This window comes from Trichosurus vulpecula, chromosome 6, assembly GCF_011100635.1.
Source record: "Trichosurus vulpecula isolate mTriVul1 chromosome 6, mTriVul1.pri, whole genome shotgun sequence".
In the NCBI taxonomy this organism is placed as follows: Eukaryota; Metazoa; Chordata; class Mammalia; order Diprotodontia; family Phalangeridae; genus Trichosurus; species Trichosurus vulpecula.
Window position 1 is genome coordinate 184804709 of NC_050578.1, and position 26089 is coordinate 184830797.

The following is a 26089-nucleotide window of genomic DNA, read 5'->3' on the forward strand; positions in this document are numbered from 1 at the left end:
ACTTGATATAATGAAAAAACAGCTAATGAGAAGTGTGGTGGGCTGCCTAGAGAGTCTGTGGGTTCCTTCTTAAGTGTCTTCAAACACAGGCTGGATGAGCACTTGTCTGGTATGTTACAGCGGGGATTCCTTTCATGTGGGCTGAACTAGATGGTCATCAATGGCCCTTTGAGTTCTCCACTTCTGTGATTCCGTAAAAGACAAGAGAGCGAGAATGGGAATGGCCCATTTAATGTTTCTCAAAGTGCATTGGTGTAAAGCCATGATTCCTACACCATAGTGCCTAGTTTTCTCAAGGAGTGTTATAAAATTTTGAAGACAAATTTAATTTTCATAGAATCATAAAATTTTAGTGTTGGAAAGGACCTTTGAGACCATCAATTCAGTAAGCATTTATTAAGCACTTACTTTGTGCCAGGTGTTATGCTAGGTGATGAGGATACAAAGCCAAAACCAAAAACAAAATGGTCCCCATCCTTAGGGAAATGACTATCTACTGGGGAAATTTACACCCTAGTAAGTTCACATGTAGGGTTTTTTTAATTAATTAATTTATTTATTTTTAGTTTTCAACATTCACTTCCATAAGATTTTGAGTTCTAAATTTTCTTCCCCTGCCTCCCATCCTCAAGACAGTCTGATATGGGCTCTGCATATACATTCATATTAGACATATTTTCATATTAGTTGTCACATGTAGTTTTAACCCTGTCGTTTTGCAGAGGCCTAGAGGAATATAGTTTACACAGAAACCTACTCACTCTGAAGTGAGTTCAGAGCTAGAACTCAAATCTGTCTTCTGAACCCCCAATCCAAGGCTCTTTCCACTCTCTCAGGCTTTCTTTTTATTTAAGCTATAATTGTAATTGACTTTAATTTTAAAAATTCATATATGTCATATATTAAATGTAGTTATGAAATCAAACAATAATAAGTTACCTAGCCCCTAAAAAATTTTGGTACTCAGAAAATTTCAATATTCATCTGTAATAGAAAATAAATGTCCAAGATCCAGGACCAACCGCAGGGAAGACTGTCAAGTCGGGGAAGTTTATCTTCAAAAGTGTCCTATCTTTCCAAAGACACCTACCTTTCTCCTCCAGTACAGGGTTCATTTCCTCCCAGGGCCTCTATCACTCGTTCCCTACCAGCATGCTCTTTGTGCCCTTCAAAGGGTGGGTTGGGGCAGGGGGTGGTGCTTTCCTCTCTCCCTCGTCTAAACAAATATTGCACATTCTCCCTTCCTCCTGGGTCCTACTATCTGTCAGAAACCATATAAACCAACCATGATCATTGATATGCTACCCCTTTAAGGTCAGATACTATCAGCATTTTTTTACAGGGACCTGAAGCTAACAATGGGAATTTGGGGGGCCCTCAAAAAGTCAATGGGAAAGATGTTTTGAGACAGTTCAGCTTTTCGATAACATTTGCATCACTGCCATCTCCCTATCAATAGGGCCAGTTGTATGTCACTTGTCTGTTAAGCATTGTATTTAAAGTACTTGGCATACTTTAATATACTAGATGGATGGGTGGATGGATGGATAGGTGGATGGATAGGTGGAAGGACGGATGGACGGGTGGATGGGTGGATAGATGGATAGATGGATGTGGATGGATGGACAGATGGATGAATGAAAAATCTTTATTAAGTACTTACTATGTGCCAAACTATGGATATACAGACACAAAATAATACTGTTTCTGATTTCAAAGAGGTCAAATTTTAATTTGGAGAGACAACACATATGGTATGGTCCAGCTGCAGGGTGGACAAAAAGGTCCGATGGTCTTTAGGGTGATGACTGTATAAAAGTGAAATGCTTGTAATATTATAAGGTGACAGGTCGGGACATTTGGGGTTCCTGCTCAGCTTATAGTTCCCCAGCTGTATACATGTTGCAGAGCACAACATTGAAACCCTGATATCAAAACCAGCAGGGAGGAAGTTTTTACCTTCTCTTCTGGGCTGGGTTATATCAAAGGTATTCTTCATGTAGTAGTTGGAGTATTCTGTGCATTCTTTATTTTTTTAGAGCCCCAAGGGTCAGTGCTGAGCTCTATCTTGGTCTGATTTTCTATTGAAATTGGCCAAGGTAGAGTTCAACACCTCAACTGTTGATTTCACCAACGCTGAGAGACCCCACCACTGGTAACCCCATCTGTTAGTATCATAGGATCACAAATTTAGAGCTGGAAGGAAAGTTAAAGATCTTCTATTTAACCCCTCATTTTATAAATAAGGGAAACTAAGCCTGGAGTGGTAAAGTGACTTGCCCATGGTAATATAGGTAGTTAGTGGCAGAACCTACTCATCTAGCTGCTTCAGTGAATAGAGAACTGCACTCGGAGACAAAAAAGACCCAAGTTCAAATCTGGCCTCATCTGTAAAATCGAGTTGATAATAATATTACCTACCTCATAGATGGCTGTGAGGATCAAATGAAATAAATAAAGCATTTTACAAACCTTAAAGTACTATATAAATGCTAGCAGCGATGATGAAGAACAGGATTCAAACCCAGTTCCTCTGACTCTAAATCCCACGTTCTTTCCATTGCACCTGGCTAGCCTGCCAAGAAAAAAATACTTTATTCCTGATCCTCTCTTATGTCTCCATTAGTATGACTGAGCCACTAGGTTTAAAATCAGAGGACCTGAGTTTGAATCAGACCTTTGCTACTTCGGTATTGGGGTGACTTTAGTGAAGTCTCTTCTCCCTCCCTGGGCCTCAGTTTCTAACCTTTATAATGAGTGCATTGGACTAAGTGATCTCTCAAAGTTCTTTTCTGCCTCTAAAACCTATGAGTCTTTAGAATTAAATGGGCTCCCTTCTCACCCCCCATTTTAGTTATGTATAACTTTTTGTTATAACTTTTGTTGTTTTTCATTGTTAAGCAGATCAGAAATCTTCTTTACAAATTGAAGTATCTTAGTTATGTCTCCAAACTCAATTGGGCATCAGCACCATTATTTCAATATGTACATTTTAACAGTTTTCTGTAGCTATAGCCACAAACTGAAAAGCCCCCGGGTTCTGTTCTTATTACGCAGCAGCCTCCCACCAGTGGTTTGAGATAGGATCTGATAAGAAAAGTCGTAGCATGGAGATTTAGTGTTCTTAAAAATATCTGAATGCCCTCCCTTCTTTCAGGGGGTTGATGGGTGCAGATCATCACATGTACTGTCCCATGGTCTCTGTTGCTTGTTTTTGATTAACTCTTTTTTCTTTGCTGTGAGGGAGCTTATGGAGTGGGTATATCAGGAAATGCTTGTGATATAAAAAACAAAAGGCATCTATAAAATTTATCACTTTAAAAAATTGTTGGGGAGAGTGGTGGATCCAGCTCCTTCCAATGCTGAAAGAAATGACCAGTAATGGGCCATGAGGTAAAATAAAGTGAAACTTGACTGTATCCTTCCATGGAGCCAAAAGAGTTAAACCTTATCTTTTGTTTCCCAGAGGCAGCACCTACAGATTATCTGATCTCCTTAAGAAACAGGCATCAAATTGAACATTTTTGTGATTGCATCTCAAACCTATCAGTTGGTGAAAAGGGAACTTGGATCTCAAGGTCTAAGTAAAATATTGAAAGTGAGATTACTAAGAATGGTATTTGTTTAAGGGTCAGGAACATGAAAGTCGAATAGACCCAAGAAATGGAGTGAAAATTGAAAGTAATTGATAAAGACTATGCAGAATTTAAGACTTCAGGAAAGGGAGAAAATAGCTCTAAGTATCAAGATGAAGGAAAACATAGATGCAAAGTCAGAGAGTTTTTGAAGGCACCTAAAGGGAATATTAATTAAGAGCCAACGAATCCACTTAGCTAAATAAGATAAAAGTCCAAAACCATCTCTCTAGTTTGTTTATTTATTTATTGTTTTGCTTTGGAGTGTGAAGATATTTGGAGGGGCATAATTTTGGTACTTCTGAAATCTCTTGTGACAGCAGTTGAAATACTTCCTTTTAAAGTTGCTTCGGGAAAATCTTCCAAATAAAACAAAAACAAGTTGTTGGGTTTTTGTTTTTATTTTTCACAACAAAGAAAATTAGATGATTATTAAAGCATTTCTGAATCACCATCCATTTTTGTAGAAAGAGAGAGAAGAAATCAGTGTGGGTATATGAGGGGTCATGGACCAAGGGCCAGCTTGGAGGCAGAAAAACTTGGGTTCAAGACCTGCTTCTAACATATATTGACATGATCACTGTGGACAGGCCAATTAACCTCTTAGTACCCCAGGCAACCCTCTAAGATGTTAAGTTCCAGATGAGTATGTAAGTATGTGTGTAAGTATATATATGTATGGTATGGGCGTGTATATATATATTATGCATATATATATACACATATATACACACACATATATGTAACATGACCATCAAGTAATGCAATCAGTAGTAAAAATCATTAGAAATCATATATCCAAATGATTTGTTCTTGAATGCAATCACTTGGGTGACAGCAAAATTACATCAGGAGGGTCAGTTGTTCAGAACATTGTTAGAATTCTTATACACAAGAAAATCATTCTCAATAATTTGTAAATATGTCTGGTCTGGGGGCAAAAACAGTATTATAACAACTTTATCATCAATTTGTTCTTTTAAAGATCTGGCTCTGAATAACTTTTTCCTGTTTGCAAAAGTCAAATTCACCCACAAAAGGTAAAAAAGAAACTATAAGACAGTGGGAAGAGCACTGGATTTGGAGTCAAAGAAGTTGGGTTCAAATCCTGGTTTGGCTGCTAACTATCTGTGTGACCTTGGGCAAGTTCCTTCACATCTCCCACTAGACCTCTTTTTTTCTCATAAAGAAGATTCTTTATAATATTCATCATACAATAAAAGGGTTGGACCTTTTTTATGTCATGGAACTCTTTGGCAGTCTATTGACCTATGGATCCCTTCTCAAAATAATGTGTGTTGCCTGCATTCATAATTGATGCAAATGCCAAATTTCAGTTAGAGGTTAGTGAAAATAAAAGTGTTTTTTCCCCATACGAGTTTGCAGATCCCCTGATAGCTATCCTTGGACCCCTAAGGGGTCTATGAACCCCAACTTAAATATCCCTGGATGAGATGATATTAAAGCTCCCTTCCAGCTCTAGAGTCTACAGTTTGCTACCACTGAAGATGTTCAAAACAATGTGCCCAGGTCGACTCTGAGGGCAGATCCAAAGGAGGAGAACCCAGACTGTTTGCAGCAAAGGTGGTATCATTGGAGTGAATGACACATGGTTTGTCAAGGGGATGGGGCCAGTTTAGACTTATAAGTTCTGACCTGATTAAATTCTGAGTAATAAATTAATTCCATTACTTTGTAGTTGAGAAGAAGCATGGTATAGTAGAGAGAGTGCTGGACTTGGAATTAGGAAGAACTAGGTTCAAATCCTACCTCTGACACGTATTGGCTGTATAACTGTAAGCCAGGAACTTAAAACTCTCTGAGTTTTATAGTAGACCTATTTTTTAAAGTTTTATATAGATAGCCCTCGATGCTGGTGGAAGGAGTATCCACATCTATGACAAAATCATAGATTGAGACACTTATTTATATAATGGTATGACTAATGAGGAAATACTCAAATCAACAAGACTGAAAATGTTTAGCATAGGGTCCTTAGTCAGTTTTTGAGGGGGAGACAAGTACATTTCTTCTGACAATCTTAGAAGTTAAACACCCTCTGAGTCATCTATCATTAGTCCATTTGCTAAAACTGTTCTCCCTTTTTTAGAATCCTAGGTAACCGAGTGGCAGAGCTGGAGAAAAAATTGAGAACTTTGGAAGTCTCGGGTTTGTGGAGTCTCCCAGGTGAGTAAAAACTTCATGAAAATTATTGACTGCAGTGGTTTTCTTAGGTGACCATCATGCCATTTGCATAAGAAGTCTTAACCTTTTTAGTATTCTTTTATTAGAAGAATATCATTGCTGAGACATACAAAAGCACTTGGATGTGTAAATCACAGGTCTAGGACAGGAAAATGTCATGCGGTAAACACAAGGAACACTCACAGTGTTGCCAGAGGAAATACAGAATAGTTAATGGCTACTTGCAATATTATGAACTTCAACTGTATCGCTCAGAGGGCCTGGCTCTATTTCTACATCTGGTAAATACTATGGATTGTGTTGCTTACATGTGTTCAATTCAACCATTCATCCTAAAAAGTACTGGAGGAGCCCACCAATTGACACCCCCATCCCCTTGACAAAAACTCCAACCTGTTTCTTTTCCATTCTTCAGAGGTACAAAGCTTGGGTTTCCTGTGGAGGTTTTTCTCGGTTGAATACTCGGAGGAAACTCCGTGTCCTGTTCAGTTTAATTAGCTATATTTATTCCGTTCATCTGAGAAAAGTACCCCCTTCATGAGACCACCGCCAACTAGTTCCCTTCACATTTAGCCTCTTAAACAACTTATATTTATCATTCCGCCTCTTCTTTTCCCTGCTATCAAAGTCATGCATATTTTTAGTTACTTAACCTTTCTATACCAACCAATCTCTCCTACCCCTTAATCATATCTGTTGTTTTCCTCTGATGCTTGATAACTCCATCCATGTCCTCCTGAGAGTCACATAGGATGGGCATGGATAGGCTATCTACCTTGTTGGTGAGAGTGCCCACACTGATGAGACCTTAGATCCATCAAAGTAACTGAAAAAAGGATCAATTTCCTTAACCAGTAAGTAACAGATAATAATCATAAGTTCTCTTACTCTGGCTCCAGATAGTTTCATCAGATTGCCTGGGGATAGGGAGGGGGAGCAGTGATACATAATTGGAAATTTCCAATAAAAACTTCCCAAGCTTTGTGTCAAAATATATAGCATAGCTCATTCAAAGTGAGGGCTCCCTTGCGAGGTAAATAGTCCACTATGAAGAACCTTTTGCAGAAATGAAAGCAGTATCATCTGTTGTGATTTTTAAAAAAATTCCATTGTTTTAATCCAGCCATGCAAGCTTATCATTCATCCAGAGAAAAAGTTAAGTGCTCCTCACTGTTTATGTTCTGGTGTTGTGATATTTTTTTCAACAAAAATTCTCAGTGTTTTGCAACATATATAAAAAGATTGAAGTTGAAGAAATGAATGCTGAGGTTTTTTTTCCTTTTCCAGCACTTTTCTGTTTGAATAAGAAAACAAATTAATATTTATAAAATAACAATTGTCTCTTTCCTTCTTTCTGCTGCCTGAAGGCCTGAGCTACAATGTTTCAGTGGGATTCAGGAGTAGGTTCTATTTGAAATGTCTTTTTATAGCTAATTTTTAGCAATAAGTAATATCATTGCATGTAAATCAATAGAAATGTGTTATCTGGATAGTCTTGTGTCCATCAGATTAAGATATTCAGTTGAATTGAAGGGTCTCAAGGGAACTGGTCTCTCTTTGTCTCTCTTTACAGAGCAAATATTCAGTAGTAAAACTGGACATGAGGCACTTGGCCAAATGAATTTACCCTGTGGCCATGTTTGTCCTTAACACTAGCCTTAATGAAAGCAGTGGGAGAGAGGAAGGGGAACGGTGGGGGGGGGGGGCGGGGGGGAAATCTCTTCAAATTTTCAAAATTATGTGCTGACAGTGGCATTGCTTTCGCTTATGCAATGATAAAAAGAGAAATGTCAAGGTATAATAGTTCTCCAACCACTAGGAAAGGAGGAAGAAATGTTCCTCCCTTCCTCATGTAGGTCAGTCTGTTCGGTTGAATGGTATTTCCGTTTGTTTCCATTTTAACCGCCTGAATTGAATGCAGGGATTCTTGGTTTTTCAAGTAAGAGGCAAGTTAGAAGATTCCAGCCACTTATCTCTCCCCTCCCAGGGGTTTTCAGACTTGTATGTTGCTTCTGATGCTGAAATCAGTGCCTGCTACAAACCAATCATACAGTAGTATCTACCACATATCTGCCTTGTAGACATCATGTGACGCAGTAGCTAAAAAAATTAATTTGATCAGACCATGTCAATAGAAGCATAGTGTCGTAGGCTAGACCCTGCTCTGGATAGACAATATTCGTTCAGTTGTGGACACCATATTTAAGAAAAGCTATTGACACATATGAAACATTGAGAGAATAATAGAAATCATAAATTAAGTGCTAAATTGTATAGTAGTTAGGAATTCAGAGAAGGGAAATGTTGATGTAAACTGGAACAGTTGGGAAAGTGTCATGGTGGAAATAGGGACTTGAATTAAGCTAAAACAATCTAATCATTACATTGAGGCAATATGGTACCATGGAAAGAGCTCTAGGCTAGGAGAGTTGGGAGATATGAATTCTAATCCATATTAGAATCCATATTTGGTCACTGACTAGCTGAGTAATCTTGGGCAAGTCCCTTGACATCAACAAGCCTCAGTTTTCTCATCTATAAAATGGGGGAGTTGAACTAGATGAATTCTAAGGAACCTTCTAGTAGATTTAAGTCCATTATCCTAGCATCCCATGTTTCTAGGCCCTGTTGACCACTACCTAGCCAGGACATTTCACTTCATCTCTTTGATTTCAAATCAGGGGGTAGGATGAATGGGGAAATACATGATGTCTCAAGTCTCTACAAGCTCTAAAACTACGAATCTCTTCTGAGACTATGAATAAGAATTATTAAATATCCTTTCCTCCACTGTTTCCATCCTCCCTCATTGTAAGGTTAAATTTGATCATAGAATTTGGACAGCAAATCTTTGGGAAGAAATAGTTCCTTCTCCCACACCTCCCTCAGCAAATAGTTTGGCTCTTGCTCTTTTCTGCCCAAAATAAAATGGAGTTGATTTTTTTCCATCTTGGATACAAAAAAGACCTATTTTAAACAAGTTTGACAAAATGGCAGACCCCATGTAGAAAAAAAATCTAGATATTCTGAATCGGTTTTTTTTTTTCTCTTTAGACAAGAGGTAGCATGGAATAATAAAAGTAGAATGGGTTGGTAGATAAAGAGCTGGCTTTGGGGCCAAGGAGACCTGGATTCAAATTCCGTCTCTGATATATACTTGCTATGTAACCCTGGGCAAGACCCCTCACCTCTCAGTGCCTTAGGTAGCTCTTAAGAGTCTAAATGGTAGAAGACATACCAACCCGCACTGGTAGAGGGACTTTCCTCATTTGTAGTTTCTTATGCAAGTAAAATCCCAGGTCCCGGCCATATCCTTGTCTTTGGAAAGCCCATCCTTTCCCTCTCATCCCCATCAAGAGAAAGTTTGGTAATTTTCTGAAGAAACAATAGGCCTGAAAGAAAGACTGTGCTTCTCCACTAGGTGTAACCTATGAAAGATTGAGAATTCCCTTGATTTCTTCCCTTAATCCTTTTTCAGTCCTATGTCACAGGTGGGCAGCACTTTAGGATCTGCAGTATAAAATTTACTGAGTATGTTCTTGGGATAAAAATCCACTGGACACAAAGATAAAGTATTCTGGTGATAGCAGAGCCCATTAGAGGGCTTCTTGTAAGGCTAGTTTTGTCACCTCGTTGCTTCATTGGAAGCATCGACCTGGGGACAAGGAATATTGGAGCTGGGTTTTTTTTTGTCATTTTCACTTTTGTTTTTGTAATTCCTAAATAATCTGAACAGAAGAGCACAGGGAAACTCATGCCACAGTGCAGCAGCCATGGGACCACTTTATCAAGCCTCCACCCTCTGAACTCAATGCCAACATGTGCAAAGACATGGAGAAGCAAAGCAGAAAAGATGATTCACCAGGCACGGGTTGGACAGATTTGTTTCTTAATAAAAATTTGAATATTCAACTAATAATTAAGGTAGTGAATTTAAATTCCCACTTTTAAAACCTCTTTCTCCTTTTAAAGTGGATAAACTATGAGAATGCCCATTCATATGTATTGGGTGGTAGTCCATATGCAGAAAACATCAATGCAGAATGTGGGCCTGAGCTAGAAAAAAAATGTGATTCCTGCTCATCTTTCTAGATCCAGTTCAAATGATGATGTTCAGCTTTTGTTGACCATCTCCTGACACTCCCATTCCCCCCAGGAACTGACAGCTCCCTCCTTTGAATGCCTACAGCAAGTACAGTTTTCTGGTTGAACATTTTACCAGTATTTTAGTTGTGTAGAAAGTGTATCTCCTCCATCCCTGCCCCTCCTACTCTCCCATTAGAAGGTAAATTTTCTCCCTGGGAAAAAAGAACAGTTTGGTTCCCTGTTGTATCCCTCTTAGGGACTTAGCATGGTTCCACGCTTAAGTGAATGTTCCCTAAATATTTGTTAACAGTCCTGAAAAAAGGCTACTAGCAATGGAATTTCAAAGTGACCTGACCTGGTGATTATCCCTCCAAAGAAAATATAAAACCTACTATAAAGAGCTTGAGAATTCATGATTTGAGAAAAAGGGAATCTTAGAGGACATTTTGTCCAACCCATGCCTATCCACAAATCCCTTCTAGGACCTCTCTGACAAGTGGTTATCCAGTGTCCTATTAAACTATTTTAGCAGCTCTTGCTAAAGACATGCCACTACTGGATGCTTCCCATACAAGTCTGGGCCAACCCTGAATGTTAGAAAGTTTTCTTTACACAGTAGCAAAAGTAATGCATGACTATTCCTCCTAGTTCTTCACTCAAGGATCAATGTCCCCCCCAAAAAAAAACAAACCAAAGAACCCTATCCCCTTCCACATTATAGCTCTTCAAATAATCAAAAACAAGCACCTTTTTGCCTTTTAAGCATTCTCTTCCCCAAACTAAAGCATTCCAAGTTCTTTCAACAGTTCTCTTATGGTCTAGTATCCAATCCTCTCCTTATCTGGCTTTCCTCTTTTTGCCTGTTACCATTTGTCATTATGACATTCAGGACTGAAAATAATTTGTTAGAGGTATTCGGAATGGGGAAGAATAAAACAGACTTATTATATCCCTTGTTCTGAGCACTGTACTTATATTATTTTCACATGCAAGCATCATCTCTTTTCCTATTATAGTAAGGTTAGTTTCACTATCATTAAACAACTATTTTTTAAAAACAAGGGTAGGACTTTCTACTTTGAATTACTATTACTAACCACTGCTACTACTACTACTACTACTACTACTGAAAAGAATAGTTTTTTATGTAGCACTTTAAAGATTGCAAAGCACTTTACAAATATTATCTTATTGAATCCTCACAACAATGCTATATATTAATAACCTCATTTTATAGACTGTGGAGCCAAGGTGCAGAGAAACCAACTCATGGTCTTTGTTGTTGTTCAGTTAATTCAGTTGTGTTCCACTCTTCATGACTTAATTATCTTGGCAAAGATACTGGAGTGGCTTACCATTTCCTTCTCCAGTAGATTAAGATAAACAGAAGCTAGGTGACTTGCCCTGGGTCACGCAGCTCCTAAGTATCTGAGGCCAAATTTGAATTCAGGTCATCCTGACTCCAGGCCCAGCTCTTTGTCCACTGAGTCACCTAGCCACCTCATATCTCATGGTCATACAGCTATAAAATCTCAGATTTAAGATTGAATCCTACATCTCTCCTGATGCTAAGTCCTGATGCTACATCTCATTTGATTCTGACCATCTTTCTAGCCTGAAACCTTTATTAGACTCTTAACCCTGTTGTCCAGGCTATAAACTGTCCCTCCTAATTTTGTATCATCTGCAAATTTGGTAAGTGTACCACCTGTGTTTTCGAGTCATTGATAAAAGTCGTTTTATGTAGCGCAATAATTATTAAATGGTACAGGGCAAAAGACAGATCCACAGGGCACTCTATTAAAACCTTTCCAATATGTTATTGATCCATTAGCTGCTATTTTTAGAGCTGTTCATTCAACTAATTGTGGACATTCCTGACTCTACTGGTATTTAGCTCATATCTCTCCATTATGAGTCATCCACAAGGAGAGCATTAGAGTTGGCGTCTGTCAGATGTCTTGCTGAAATAGAGGCAAATTTATCCACAGCTTCCTCCTGATTTACCACACTAGTAACCCTGTCAAAAAAGGAAATGAGGTTCATAAGATCATAGATTGAGGGTTGAAAGGGACCTTAGCGGTCCTTGAGTACAACTCATTAATTTTACAGGTGGAGACACCAAGGCCTAGAAAGATTAAGTAGCTCCACCAAAGTCACACCAGGTAGTAACCTAGGTTCTCTGACTCCAAAGCCAGGGTTCTTTTCCTTCTCTATGCCACCGGGATGCTCTTAATAAACCTTTTCTGGCTTTTAGCAATTACTACGTACTAGCTTTCTGAATCTTACAAACCATTCCTTTAATAATACATTCTGGAATCTTCCCAGGAATCAAAGCCAAGCATACTGGCCTATAGTCTGAAGATTCTAACCTTTTCACTTTTTGAAAAACAGGTTAACATTTTCCCTTCTCCAGGCCCTATGGCATCTCACTCATTCTCCAGTTTTTAAAGGTCACTGACAAAGGCTCAGCAGTCACATCTGCCATTTCTTTCAGTAACCTGGGATGTTATTCATTGGAACTGGTAACTTGAACTCATTGAAGACAGCTAGGTGTCCTCTTACCATATTTTCTCTACTTATCTTGGATTTTAGTTCCCTGTAACCATTTTTGCTAACACTTTAATCTGAAGAGCCTTGGTAGAGAATACAGAAAACAAAATAAGAGTTGAATAGTTCTATCTCTTTTCTTTCATTCATTATTACCAGTCCATGCACATCAAGCAGTGGATCACTCTGTTCTTTGGTCTTGTTCCTGCTTCCAGAATCATTTTTAAAAGCCCTTTTTGGTTGTCCTTTGCATTGATTGCCAATCTCAGTTTCTTCCGGGCTTCAGTGGTCCTGACGCTATTCTTGTATTTTTTTGGAGTCATCCTCCATTACCTACTTTTGTTTCTATCTTTTACATGTGTCTTCTAAAAATCTAAGCTGTTTGCTGAGTTCTCTGTGGATCCACACTCTTTAGATAGCTCTGCCTTTCCCTTCTTTGTTGTCTCCATCTTCAGAATTTAATCCTGGAGAGTTGGAGAATTTGTCTTTTATTGGAAGCTACAAGATATGAGAACTAGGTTTTCTGTCTTTCCCGAGGCTTTTACAAAGCCTTGTATCTGATGTCATAGACAACAACAATCTGGAGACTTTGATGGCACTAGATGATATTGGGCAAAGGACTTCCACTCTGTGAGATTTGATTTCCCCACCTATGAAAGAGGAGCCTGAACTACTATAGATGTTTTTCAAGGTCTGTTTCAGCTGCCTTGTCATGATTTTTTATTTTTGGTTGGTGTATCTAGAAATCAAGCATTCATCTATTCATCTGTGTTTATGGTGTAACACATAGGTGTATTCACAATGAGGGGAAACCTGATACCATACACACTTGAATTTACCTGTAGACTTTATAAATATGCATATGAATCAAATTTATTCATGCAAAAACATTGTCATTCTACTTACTCCTTTCTATTTGAGATGGGAGCTTTTTGACTCCTGTTCCACTAGGAACTGGATCAAACCTGGGAACAGCCATCTGATTCTGTCTATGTTTGGTTATCACAGACTTGCACTGGAGGCATTTTCATGGGAGGATTTAAGTGTTCCTGACATCTTGCAGAGGAAAAATTGATCTTGGCCATTTTAATTATGACCAAACTCTTAATGTAATGATTTGCTAGAACTAGAAATTTTATAAAGGTATATGGTTTTTCCCTCTTACATTACTAGATTTTTTTTCATATTCAAATTCAGGAGAAAATAGGTGTTGGCTGTATTGATAGGTTTAACAAAAGAATTTGTCATGATTCTAGTCCCTCTTGGCTAGAGACCCTTTCAGCAATGAGAAGGAGCCAATAGAGTATCCCAGTGATATACTACATACTTCTTTTAGCATTAATTAGCAAAGTCATTCATTTATTCATTCACTCTTTCATTTATACATTCATTTAACAAACATTTAAGTATTTACTATGTGCATTTAATAAAAGTCCATGTTAGGTACTAGGAGGCATTTGAAAATTTTTTTTCTGTTTCGTTGGAACACCAAAATCAAAGAATTCATCCCCTAAAGGCTAATCTTCTGCTAATGAACTTCTCCAAATTTAGCTAGATTGGTCCTTGGATAGCAGACACATTCTGTTCCTGAGACCATGTAGAATTTTTTTTCCAGTTTAACAGAACCTGCAATAGCACTTTTCTGCAGGCCTAGCTTGGATTACCTTAATACCAAAATGAGACACCAGTGTGAGATTGTTATGGAAAGAGGAGATGTAAAGGTGTGTAAGACAAAGTCTTTGCCTTCAAAGAACTTAAAATTGAATAGGAAAAAATAAGAAATTATACACAAATAAATATATGTATATATGAAAATCACATCTGAGAGTAGTATGTTATGAAATCAGATGAGAGAAAATCAATTAACAAGTGGTTACGCTATGTCAGGCACTATGCTATAGTGGCACCAGAAATCACTTTTAGCAGTGAATATATCATAGAACAGATAACATTTGAACTAGGCATTCAAACAGGATTTCAACGAAGACCTGGGCAAAGGTGCTAACTGGGGAGAGTGCAGGATTATGGTTAGAACCTGAAGGAGCAAGCACATGTTTAGTAAATGGTGAATGGTACAGTTTAGGTGGAGTGAAAAGTACATGAGCAGGGGTGGCGTGAGATGAGTCTGGGAAGGTGGGTTGGAACTGGATCCTAGAGGATCTTGAATGATAGGCCAACGACTTTAAAGCTTAAACTTTATGTGATAGGATTTGGGGAGTTGCTGAAGGTTTGTGGTATGCGTTAGGAAAACTAATCTCAATGTGATATATAGGGGCCTTGTAGCTTCCAGAAAGTGTTTAGGCAAGAAAATATTCAAACGACCTGGGGATTAAGAATGATTGACCAAGTTAGTAGAAAACCAAGAAGAGGTTTTGGTTATGTGAATTCATAGGCTTTGGAGCAGGAAGAACTTCAGAGGTCATCTACTCAATCAATTAATAAACATGTATTAAGCACTTGCTATGTACCATGCACTATGCTAAGCACTGGGGATGCAAAAAGACACAAGACAGTTCCAGCTCTCAAGGAGCTTGCGATCTAATGGGGAAAGACAACATGTAAACAAATATATACAAAGCAAAGCCATACACAGGATTACTAGGAAATAATTAAAAGAGAAAAGGCACTGGAGTTAATAGGTTTTGGGGGAGGCTTTCTGGAGAAGGTAGGATTTTCATTGCAACTTAAAGGACACCAGGAAGGTCAGTAGTTAGAGCAAAGGAGATAGTGCTTTCCAGGCATGGGGGAACAGCAGAGAAAATGCTCAGAATCAAGAAATGGAGCATCTTATTCGTGGAACAGACAAGAAACCAGTGCCACTTGTTGGAGAATAAGGTGCCCAACACACTCATTTTATAGATGAGGAACCTGGGGCCCAATATTGGACAAATAGTAAAGAACAGAGCTGGGTTACTGAGTGTTCCCTATACACAGGAAGTCACAGTCAATATTATAAGGGATAAGGGCAGGTAGAGGGTGTGGCAAGTGTGGGTTTTGCTATAGCCTAACCCTGCTAAGGGTGAGTACCTATACTTACTTACATATGACTAGGTTTTGCTAGCATTGTTTGAGGGATAAAGATTCAATCTCTTGGCAGGCTCAAGAACACCTAGTTTCAGCCCTTGTGGAGAGAGACGAAAGAAATTGGCCTTGAAGAGTTCGTAGTCCAATCTCACTTAACAATGCATGTCTTCTTTTTAACTGGTTGGGGTGCTCCCAGGCACAGTGCTTTTAAGTAGAGACAATTGATTATATTGGCAATTTGGTCAATTATTTACAGTGACAACTCATTTATAGAGCCCCTTAAAGTTCAAAAAACACTTTCCTTGTGGCAACCCTGTGAGGTAGGTAAATAAGAAAATGGAAGCTTGGAAAGGCAAAATGGCCTAGAGCTGGTTAGAATACAGAAACATGGAAGAGGAATCCCCTTAGGGAAACCTCATCATAGCATATTCTGGAAGCTTCTGGCATCAATCAGTAACCACAACTGATATTGGTGCTTTGCATTTTACAGAGTTTTCCCCAAAATGAACCCCTTGAGGTAGACCATGCAGTGTTATTAGCTGTATTTTAGACATGTAAAAATAAAGTCTTGGAGGTAAAGAATTGCCATCAGGGACTTCTCTGGAGCCCTTCCTCTTCAGACAACATCTCATAAAATCTAAGGAATGGCTGTACTGGGTGTCTTTAGGATGGCTGTATGCAGAGCTGGGTAATCAGGAGGGGCTGTGGCAGTAGAGGTGGCCCTCTGAGGATGCAGGAGAAAAGAGGCAACCAATATACTGTGACCATTCCCCTCACCCACCCAAAGCAAAAACAAGCATTCAGACTGACAAAGGAGTCAGTCTTGCTCATAATAATTTACATTCCTATAGAGATTTAAGATTGGCAAAATACTTTCCTCATAAGAACTTTATGAAGTAGTTAAGGCAAGTAATTATTATCCTCATTTTACAGATGAGGAAATTGAGGCCCATAGACATGAAGTGACTTCCTCTAGGTTACTGTAACAACAATGTTACTTTCAGCTACTGTGGAAGTGTAAGGCCAATTACACCAGCACACAGGAGGGCTGCTAGCACAGGTTCTTTGATCTGCTTTTCTAAAGGAAAGCAACTTTAAGGGGTTAACAATCTTACTTTAATTAAACATACATGTATCATTCACTTAGTTCAGGGGAAAAAGTCAGTACCCTGAACTTCAGAGCAAATACAAACAGAAATTACAAACAGAGAAAATAACACAAATCAACAGACTGGCTTCTGACTGTCTGACCACAGCAATACTTACATAGTTACCAGAGAGAGAAGCACTAACATGTGAGTTTTCAAAGCCGAGGGGCTCCTTAACAGCTGCCCAGAGTCTCATCTGGCCAGATCACATGAACATTCTTCCAATGAGTGAGCCCCCAAGCAAAATGCTAACCTCACAAAATGCTAACATTTCTTTAGGGTCAGAGGGCATCACAACATGTGACTCAGACTCATGTGACTTAGGCTTTCTTGTGACTTAAGCAGGTCATCAAAGACTCTTGATTCAATCAAAGACTCTTGATTCAAACAAAGGCAAGACTCAACCAAAGGTACTTGATTGCCTTAGTGCTGAGGAGCACTTCAAAAGAAAAAACAGCAAAAAGTCCCACTTTGCTTGCCATTACAGTTACCTAACTAGCAAACATCTATAGCTTCCTGGTTCTAAACCTAATATTCTTTTCACTAAGTTGTGTTCTCTCTCCCTCAATACTAGACTTCCTTCAATCACCTGCTTTAGGAATCCATATGTGCATATGTATCACATACATATGTGTGTATGTTCTATATTCATATTGCTGGATTGTGGATTCGTGCTGCACCCTCTACTTGAGCATAGTGTGATTCCCTAAATAGTCACTCTAGACAAAGCTTTTGTAATTCTTTGACATCTTCCATTTGCCCCCTGGCTATAGGGTTTCTCCTTAGGGATCTATTAAAAGTGCAAGGGAAACCTGATTGGGTTTATTGTGACCATGATGTGTTTGACTGGGTAGTGAGATCAAAAGAAGCCCTTCAAGCTTTGTCTTGATATTATCTGATTTCACCCAGATCACAAGAACTGGGTGGTCTACTGCTCCACTTATAGGACTCCTTTTGATCGTACTACCAAGCCAAACAAGCTACCCAGCCACTAGGCAGAATTATTATATTATTATATAGATGACACTTTCCATTTACCTCCTGACTATGGGTGTTCTCCTTAGGGATCTGTTAAAAGTACAAGGGAAATCTGATTAATATGTATAATATTATATTAATATTAATTAGTTAATTAATATTAATATGTATCATGATATAATATGTATAATAAAGATAATCAGATTAGTAGTCCCTTCAAGTCTAAAAAAGATGGGCCAATCACATAGCAAGAATGAGGAACAACCAATGGACTACCTACATGTTCCTTTGGTATTCATTCAGTGTTAAGAGAATTCAAGGCAATCCCCTAACACACTGGTTGATGAAGCTATTGGAGCACATGGACAAGAAACACACAAGCAGGCCAGCAGGCATGGTTGGGTTGCAACTCCACCACTGAAAAAGAATACTCATCTTGATGATATCATCATTGGAATACTTGCAACCAATCAAACAGCAATCATTTATTAAGCATCTGCTATGTGCCAGGACTGTGCTAGGCCCTGGGGATACAAATACCAAAAAAGAAACAATTTCAACTCACAAGGAATTTGCATTCTAATGGGGGACATAACCCATTTACATGTAAATATGTACATAATAAATTCAAAGTAGTTAAATACAAGGTAGTTTGGGAGGGATGATATTAGTAGTTGAGATGACAAGGAAAGGCTTCATGTAGAGGATTGTGTTTGAGCTGCTTCTTTAAGGAACAAAGAGAAGTGATTGAAGGGAGGTAACAGTGATGAAGAATTGAATGTCAAAGGGAAAGGGTAGTGCAAAGCATAGAGACAGGAGATGTCATGGAATGTCATGTGAGAGGAACAGAGAGAAAGCCAGGTTGTATGGATTGGCATGAAGGAGGGAGAAGGAATGTCCAAGGTGGTTGGAAAGATAAGATTGGGGCTAGATTGTAAAGGGTTTAAAAAACTAAGTGGAGGAGTTTCTGTTTTATTCCAGAGGCCATAGGGAGCCACTGGAGTTGGTTAAATAGATGAGTGACAAGGTCAGCTCTGTGTTTAAGGGAAATCCCTTTAGAAGCAATGGGAAGGAAGAACTGGAATGTGAAGAGGCATGAAACAGGGAGGCCAGTTTGGAGGTTGTTGCGATAATCTGTGGGAGAAGTGATGAGAGTGGTAGCCATTGATGTAGAGAGAAGGGATCAGATCTGAGAGGTATTGGGGAGGTAGAAATGGAAGAATTTAGCAACTAATTGGGTGTGTGGGGTAAGAGACAATGAGGAATTGAGGATTATGTTGAAGCTACAAACCTGAGAGGCCTGAAGGAGGATGGTGCCCTTAACAGAAATTGGGATATTTGAGGGAAAGATAAGGTTGGAGGAAGGAGGAAAATAATTGGAACATGTTGAATTTGAGTTGTATCTGATGCATCCAGTCTGACATGTTTTTTGTTGTTGTTGTTGTTGTTTGTTTGTTTGTTTTGTTTGTTGGACCTGGTCCATGGGGTTTTCTTGGCAAAGATACTGAATGGTTTGCCATTTCCTTCTCCAATGTGTCCTCATTTTATAGATGAGGAACTAAAACAAATAGGGGCTCAGTTACTTGCCCAGGGACATACAGCTAGCAAGTGTCCAAGGCTGGATTTGAACTCAGATCTTCCTGACTCCAAACCAAGTGCTCTATCCACTACGCCACCTAGCTATCTCTAGTTTGACATGTACCAGTGTACTAGTACCAGGTAGTTGCTCATTTGGGGCTGAAGCTCAGGGAAGAGACTAGGGCTAAATATTTAAATCTGTGGGACTTTTGCGGATCTGTGAAGATGAAACCTGGCAACAGCTCCTATAGGTGCTATGGTGACAACCAGTAAAGACCCAGAGTCTTGTCACCAAAGTCTTTGACACTGACCAAATTGTTCAACATCAGATATCAATATGATTTTATCAGTGGAAAGAAGAGGCATTAATATCCACTTTACCATTACACACTAAAACTATGAGACTTTTCCATATAACTTTGCAGCTTGAATCTTGCATATGTGTTGCCTTTCCCATTAAAATGTGAGTTCCTTGAGACTTACTTCCCTATTTGTACCCCCAAGGCTTAGTACTGTGCTTTGCACATAGTAAGTGCCTCATAAATGCTTTATTCATTCTCCATAGAGGTGATAACTAAACCCCTGGGAGCTAATGAGGTTACTGAGAGAGAATGTACGTAGAGAGATAAGAAGAGAGAACCTTGGAGGATAGCCACAGTTAGAAGTGATGTGTATGATGAAGCAAGAAAAGAGATGGAGAAGCAGTCTGGGACAAAAGAGGAGAACCAGTACAGAGAAGAAAGAGTAAAAAAACCTTAGCCAGAAAAAGTATCTAGGAGGAGAAAGTGGTCAACAAGATCAAATGCAGGAGATAGGCTGAGAAGGATAATGACTTAGGAAAGGTCATTGGATTGAGCAATTAAGAAATTATTGGTAGTTTTGGAGAGAGCAGTTTCAGTTAAGTGATGAAGTCAGAAGTTAGATAGTAAAGGGTTGAGGAGTGAGTGAGAGGAGACGAAGTGAAGGCAGTGAGTGTAAACACCTTTTTCGAGGATTTTTGCAAAAAGGTGGATGGCAGATATAGAACAGCAGCTTATCTACTGAAGGATTTTTAAGAATGGAGGACACCTGATCATATTTTAAGTATGTGTGTGTGTGTGTGTGTGTGTGTGTGTGTGTGTATAGCTATAGGCTATATAATGCTCAGCCTCTTAAATCCCATAACCTAGTCCTTCATTCCATCTCAGCAATAGGAAGAGCCAATAGATAGGGATAGTTGAAGATAAGGAGAGGATGGACGATTGAGGTTGCTGACTACTGAAGAAGATGGGATCAAGGGCATAAGTTGAGTTGGTCTTAGCAAAGAGAAGGGCCACCTCATTGTCAGAGACTAGGGAAAAGGAGGCAGGAGGCAGGGATGATATCCAAAGGGTTATGGGATAATGAGAATGGGAGCAGAGGGAACTTAAGTTGAATGGGCTTAATTTTCTAAAGTAAGAAGCAAGATCTTCAATTGAGAGGGAAAGGGAAGGGAGAAGCATGAGATTCTTAACAAGGAAAGAGAAGCTTGAGAATAACTTCTGTGGGGAATGAGAATAAATTAGGTAGGAATAAAAGGACTACTGTGCTATAGTGAGGACCCAGGTGAAGCTGGATAGGATGGATTTATAATATACCTAGTCAGCACGATTGTGTGGCTTTCTCCAGCTTTAACAACACACAAATTGGAGCCTCAGGGGTGAACGGAGTAATTCTGGGCTGGAGTCTGGCAAGAGATGAACAGCAGTCGGACAAGGGAGTGGGGAATTCAATGACAGAGAATAGTGTAAAGTTGATATTGCTAGCTATAGTATTGAGATTGAGAGGAGGAAAGTAAAGTTGGAGCAGGAGTAATGGCCTGAGAAAGCACTGAGGGGTGGAGGGATTGGCAGTCTCGATGAAGGAGAAGGATTTGGGAGGGCTGAGAGATGGAATTTTAAGAAGGGATGGTAACCTCTAAGAGAAGAATGTCATAGTTTCTAATTGAGGAAGTGGAATACATGTGGATAATGGTAAGCTCCAGAGTGTGACCATCCCCGTGTGTGGCTGAGGTGGAATGAAGGACTAGGTCACGGGATTTAAGAGGCTGAGTGTTATATAAGCATGACGCTAATGACAGCACCCTCTTGGTTCAGGTTCAGTGTTAGATGAAACACTTCAGTCACTGAACATTGAACAAAGGAGGAAGTTTACTTTGCCCTAATACAACAAGACTATGCAGCAGGGACACAGTATCACTGAGGTTCTCTAGAAACAGCCCCCTCATCTCCATCTTGAAATTCATTTGGTCAGTAAGTCATCAGAGTACAGTGACATGCGTAATCTCAGGCACCCAAGAAATCCAAGCGGTGCCGCCTGTATGTAGCTGGGTTTTTTTTATGCACCCAGGTCTCAGTGAGGGCTACTGGATGGAAGGAGTGTGTGGGAAAGAGCTCTAAGATGAATGGAAGTTTATTCACTATGGAAGAGGAGTTCCAGAGGGCACAGTGGAAAAGGTGGGAGAGAAATGAGAGAGGGTTGAGAAGGATGGGAATGAAAAAATGGGAGATAAAGATAGATAGTAGTTTGATTCACAAGGACTGCAGTTGATTAATACAGGAATAGGTAAAGAAATAAGAGGTGGAAGATTGTTGGCCGTAACAGTAATAGTTAGTGACTGGGAGCAGCTCGGTGGCGCAGTGAATAGAGCACCGGTCCTGGAGTCAGGAGGACTTGAGTTCAAATCCGGCCTCAAACACTTGACACATACTAGCTTGTGACCTTGAGCAAGTCTCTTAACCCCAATTACCTGGCCCTTGCCCCTCAAAAAGAAAAGAACAATAATAATAGTCAGTGGCTGATGAATAGTAGAGTTCACAATTTCCAAGAGATGTTGTGAGGTTGTTGGGTTGCTCTGAGGCTCAAATGAAACAGTATATTATAAAGCATTTTGCAAGTCTTGAAGCTCTATGTAAATAGCGGTTATTTTTGTGTTGTTATCATTCATGTTATGCATGAGGAAACTGAGGCCAAGGAAATTAAGTGACCTACTCCAGGTGAATAAGTGACAAAGCCTGGATTTGAGTCTAGGTCTGCTGGCTCTAAATCCAGTAGTACTCTTTCCCTTTACCTTTTTACAAGCTTTCATACCTGTCTCATTAATCTTCCCAGGAACCCTGGGATTTAGCTAAGGCAAGTATGAGCATCTTCATTTCAAAGGGAAGGTCAGAGGGATTAAATGACTTTCCCAGATCATCCCATCTAGTCAGTGATTCAGTCTTCAGACTCTTCTGCCTTAAATAAAGCCCACTGCTCTTTCCATGATTCCACACTGCCTTTTCATAGAACTCCATGATGAGACAGACATTTATGGCTGGCAGGCTTCTGTTCTTGTTGTTCTTCTCTTGGACTTCAGGGTCAGGTCACTATACTATGTTTCCATCAATTGTTCAGTCCAAATAGCCAGTTGATCATACAGTTTTAAGTACCAACTCAGCTTTGTCAATGTCCATTATTTGTTTCTCTCCTTTTTCATAATAGGAGGCAAGGACACCATAACTTTCAACGATTCCACTCTTCCAGTCATACAGAGGTCAAGATCCCCATTGCTGAAATTCATAGATCAGCGAGAAGAAAACAAAACCTACACTAAGGATGGTGAGTACATGCTGAACCCTACCTTCTCTGAGCAACCCTTGTAACTTATGGGCTCTAACACTCATCTTGGTTCATATATTGTCTTATAACACCTAAAGGCTTCACATATGTAAGTTATTAGGAACTAAGAGGTTTATAGCCAGGGTGAGAGGTAGACAGCCCTTTCATGGTCTGGTTCTTGTCTTACATCTTTGACTGATCCTTCTGTCTCTTCTGCTGGGTCCTTTCCCCCTTAAATGTTTCCCCAAAGTTCTCTCCTCAGTTCTCTGCTTAGTTTTCTGTTTCAGAGATCTCATTTGCTCCCACAACTTTTTTCCCCCTTTATATGGATACTTCTGAGTCTGAATTTCTGTCTCAGATCTCTTTCCCAACTTGTAGCCCTTCATTTCTTGTCTTTTGGACATCTCTATCAGGGTATCCCACTTGGCTCATCAGACTTAGCCTCTTAAATTTCTGTTTCCATATCTGTCCCTCAAATCCAAATATTCCATCAGACCAAGGTCACTTCTCTTTTACAAAGCCCTAATCTAATGGACCACATCTTATAACTTCCCACCTTCCTGTTTAAATTAATGACATAATTTCCTTCAGCAGAAATGCCCTTCTCATTTCCTCTCGATGAAATCTTCCCTTCCCTGAATGCCTTCAGTCCAAATATTACCTCCTCCACAAAGTCTTCCTTGTTTACCCTCATTAGAAATGATTAACCTCTTGAATTCATGTAGTGTTTTCATTATATGGCTTTGATCTTCTGCGGCCTTATAGTGTAGCTGTTTGTTTGCAGTGGCAACAACAGTAATGATGATAACACACGTAATGTTTTCAAGTTTACAAAGAGCATTCCTCACAACAACTGGGTGAGGCTCAAAGGACAAATATTGCTATATCCCCATTTTACAGATGAGGAAACTGTGTCTCAGAGAGGTCAAATGATTTTTCCATAGTCCCACAACTAGTGTGAGAGCCAAGACTCAAACCTTGTTGGCCTGATTCTACGCCCAGTTCTCTCACTACCACACCATACTGTCATCACAGGGTACTTTGTATGTAACATGCATGCAATAAATATTGAATAGATGAGTGGTTGGTTGGTTGGATGGATAGATGGATGGATGGATGGATGGATGGATGAATGAATGAACTGGAAGATCTCCAAGGATAGGGACTGGATCTTACCCTTCTGTATCTCCCAGAATACCCAGCACAGTAGACCTAGTAGACACAGAGTAGGCCCTCAATAAATATTCATTGAATTGAATCAAGTATCTTGGATAGAGGGGAAAGTGGTCTGGATTCTCACTTAGCCTCATAATTTTAGACCTGGTGAATTGTTCCAAAAGCATTAAGATTGTGAGGCACAAGATTGAGACATGAAAGTTTGTTTTACTTGGTTATTACAGGAATGAGTTAGTCCATCCCCTTGCACATAGTTTAAAAAAAAATTATTCAATGTGGCTTTGTAAGATTGTGTGTGTGTGTGTGTGTGTGTGTGTGTGCCGCGTGTGCGCGCGCGTGTGTGTGTGTGTGTGTACGTGTGTATGTGTGACGTGCACATCAGGAGGAAGAGCATGGAAAGCAGGATGTTGGACAAGTCATTGAACAGCTATGGTCCTTAGTTTTCTTATCTGTAATGAGGGCATTGGACCAGATGGTCTTGAGGGTCTCTTTTAGCTCTAAGTCTATGAACCTCTGTGTGGCTGAAGATCTAAGAGAAAGGTTACCTAAGTATAGACCAGGGAATTTCAGAGGTGGTCTTCACCTGGGCTCTCATTGTCTTCCCCCCGCCCCCGGCCACTTCTCTGTCCCCCTTGTGAACTATGATTTGAAAGATTAGCCTGACCAACTATGTGATCCAGGCTAGTGGTAGGGAACCTGCAGCCTTGAGGCACATGTGGCCCCCTAGGCCCTCAAGTACGGCCCTTCAACTGAATCCAAACTTCACAGAACAAATCCCCTTAATAAAAGGATTTGTTCTGTAAAACTTGGACTCAGTCAAAAGGCCACACCCTAGGACCTAGAAGGCCACATGTGGCCTCGAGGCCGCATGTTCCCCACCTCTGGGGTAGTCATGAGAGGAGAGTCCCAGGACACTTGGAAAAGCAAAAGCTAAACTGGACTTCTGTGTTCCTCACACAGCTCCCCAACGTTCCACCTCCGTGCTTTTGTATGGGCTGTCCCTGTGTCTAGAATGCACTGCCCCCTGTGCATTTGTCTCATAGATTTCCCCATTTTTTTTCAAGACACAAATCAAGCATCAACTGCTCATGCCTTTCCCTTCCTGACTAACCTTCTATTTGTTTCACATTTTATGTATATGTTTATCCCGTAAATACTTTAAATGAGTACGTGTTGTCACTCCCAATACACTCTGAGCTCCTTCAGAGCAGGGGTTACTTCATCTTATTGTCTTTTATCATTCATTTGCCTTGTCCACAATGCTAGACTATAGTGCCTGGTGCTTAGTAGGTGTTTAATGAGTGCTTCTTGATGGATGGATGGATGTCCTTGTAAAGCAGCATCCGTCATTCGTGTCAAAAGCCGCCTTCCCCCTTTTTGTACTCTTCCCCAGTCGGAGGCTCTGAGATGGGGCCTCGGAAGCAGAAATGTAAAAGCTGAGTGCCTGGCATTATTTTCACAAGGGAGGCTTAAGTAATCATCTGATTCCAAATGAGAGCTTCTAAAGCTCCGTCATTAGCCCTCATTGTTCCAGAACCCATCCATTGTGGCTGGTCATGGTAACAAGCACACTGTTCTGTCAGCTTCAGCGGCACTTGTGTGTGTGATTAAATGAAACCTAAAGCAAATCTCGCCCATTTTGTGGGACAAAGTCCAACAAAGACCAGTAAACAAAAGAGGCTAACTGTCCCTTTCTGGTCACTGGAAAGAATGGGCAATCCGGATCCTAGCATGCTGAGTGCCTCTGCCTCTGGGATTGTCAGAGCGTGAGTCCCCTTTTTGCTCTTCCCTTTCTGTGGTCTAGTTTTTTGATAGCACTTGATTGTATCATCATTAGCTGTATTAGTATTATGTGTATTATTATTAATAATTATTAATGATCGTAATTCCCTGCATTATTACTAATAATGCACAGCATAATTACTGTTATTAATGATAATGTGTTTTTCCATTGTTGGCCAGCTTAGAAATTCTCTTCCATGGAAGCAGCAATGATTTGTGCTTTTTTTAAACCAAAAAGAAAGGAAAAAAATACCAAAGCTCAAGAAGGCCCAAGCTTCCAAAGTTACTGAATTACTAGACAGTTTTACTGCT

General features: G+C 39.7%; 1 protein-coding gene across 2 annotated transcripts in view; it reads left to right on the top strand.

The window, feature by feature from the left end:
• The window catches only part of CCDC149 (coiled-coil domain containing 149), a 143818-nt gene that overhangs the window by 107818 nt on the left and 9911 nt on the right, over nucleotides 1–26089 (top strand). The window contains exons 10-12 of one of the 2 annotated variants that reach the window (XM_036764635.1): nucleotides 5746–5822; nucleotides 7208–7240; nucleotides 22703–22819. In XM_036764635.1, the coding sequence (XP_036620530.1) occupies nucleotides 5746–5822; nucleotides 7208–7240; nucleotides 22703–22819 (227 nt within the window). The remainder of the gene's footprint in view (nucleotides 1–5745; nucleotides 5823–7207; nucleotides 7241–22702; nucleotides 22820–26089) is intronic. The other variant, XM_036764636.1, reaches the window with a different exon arrangement.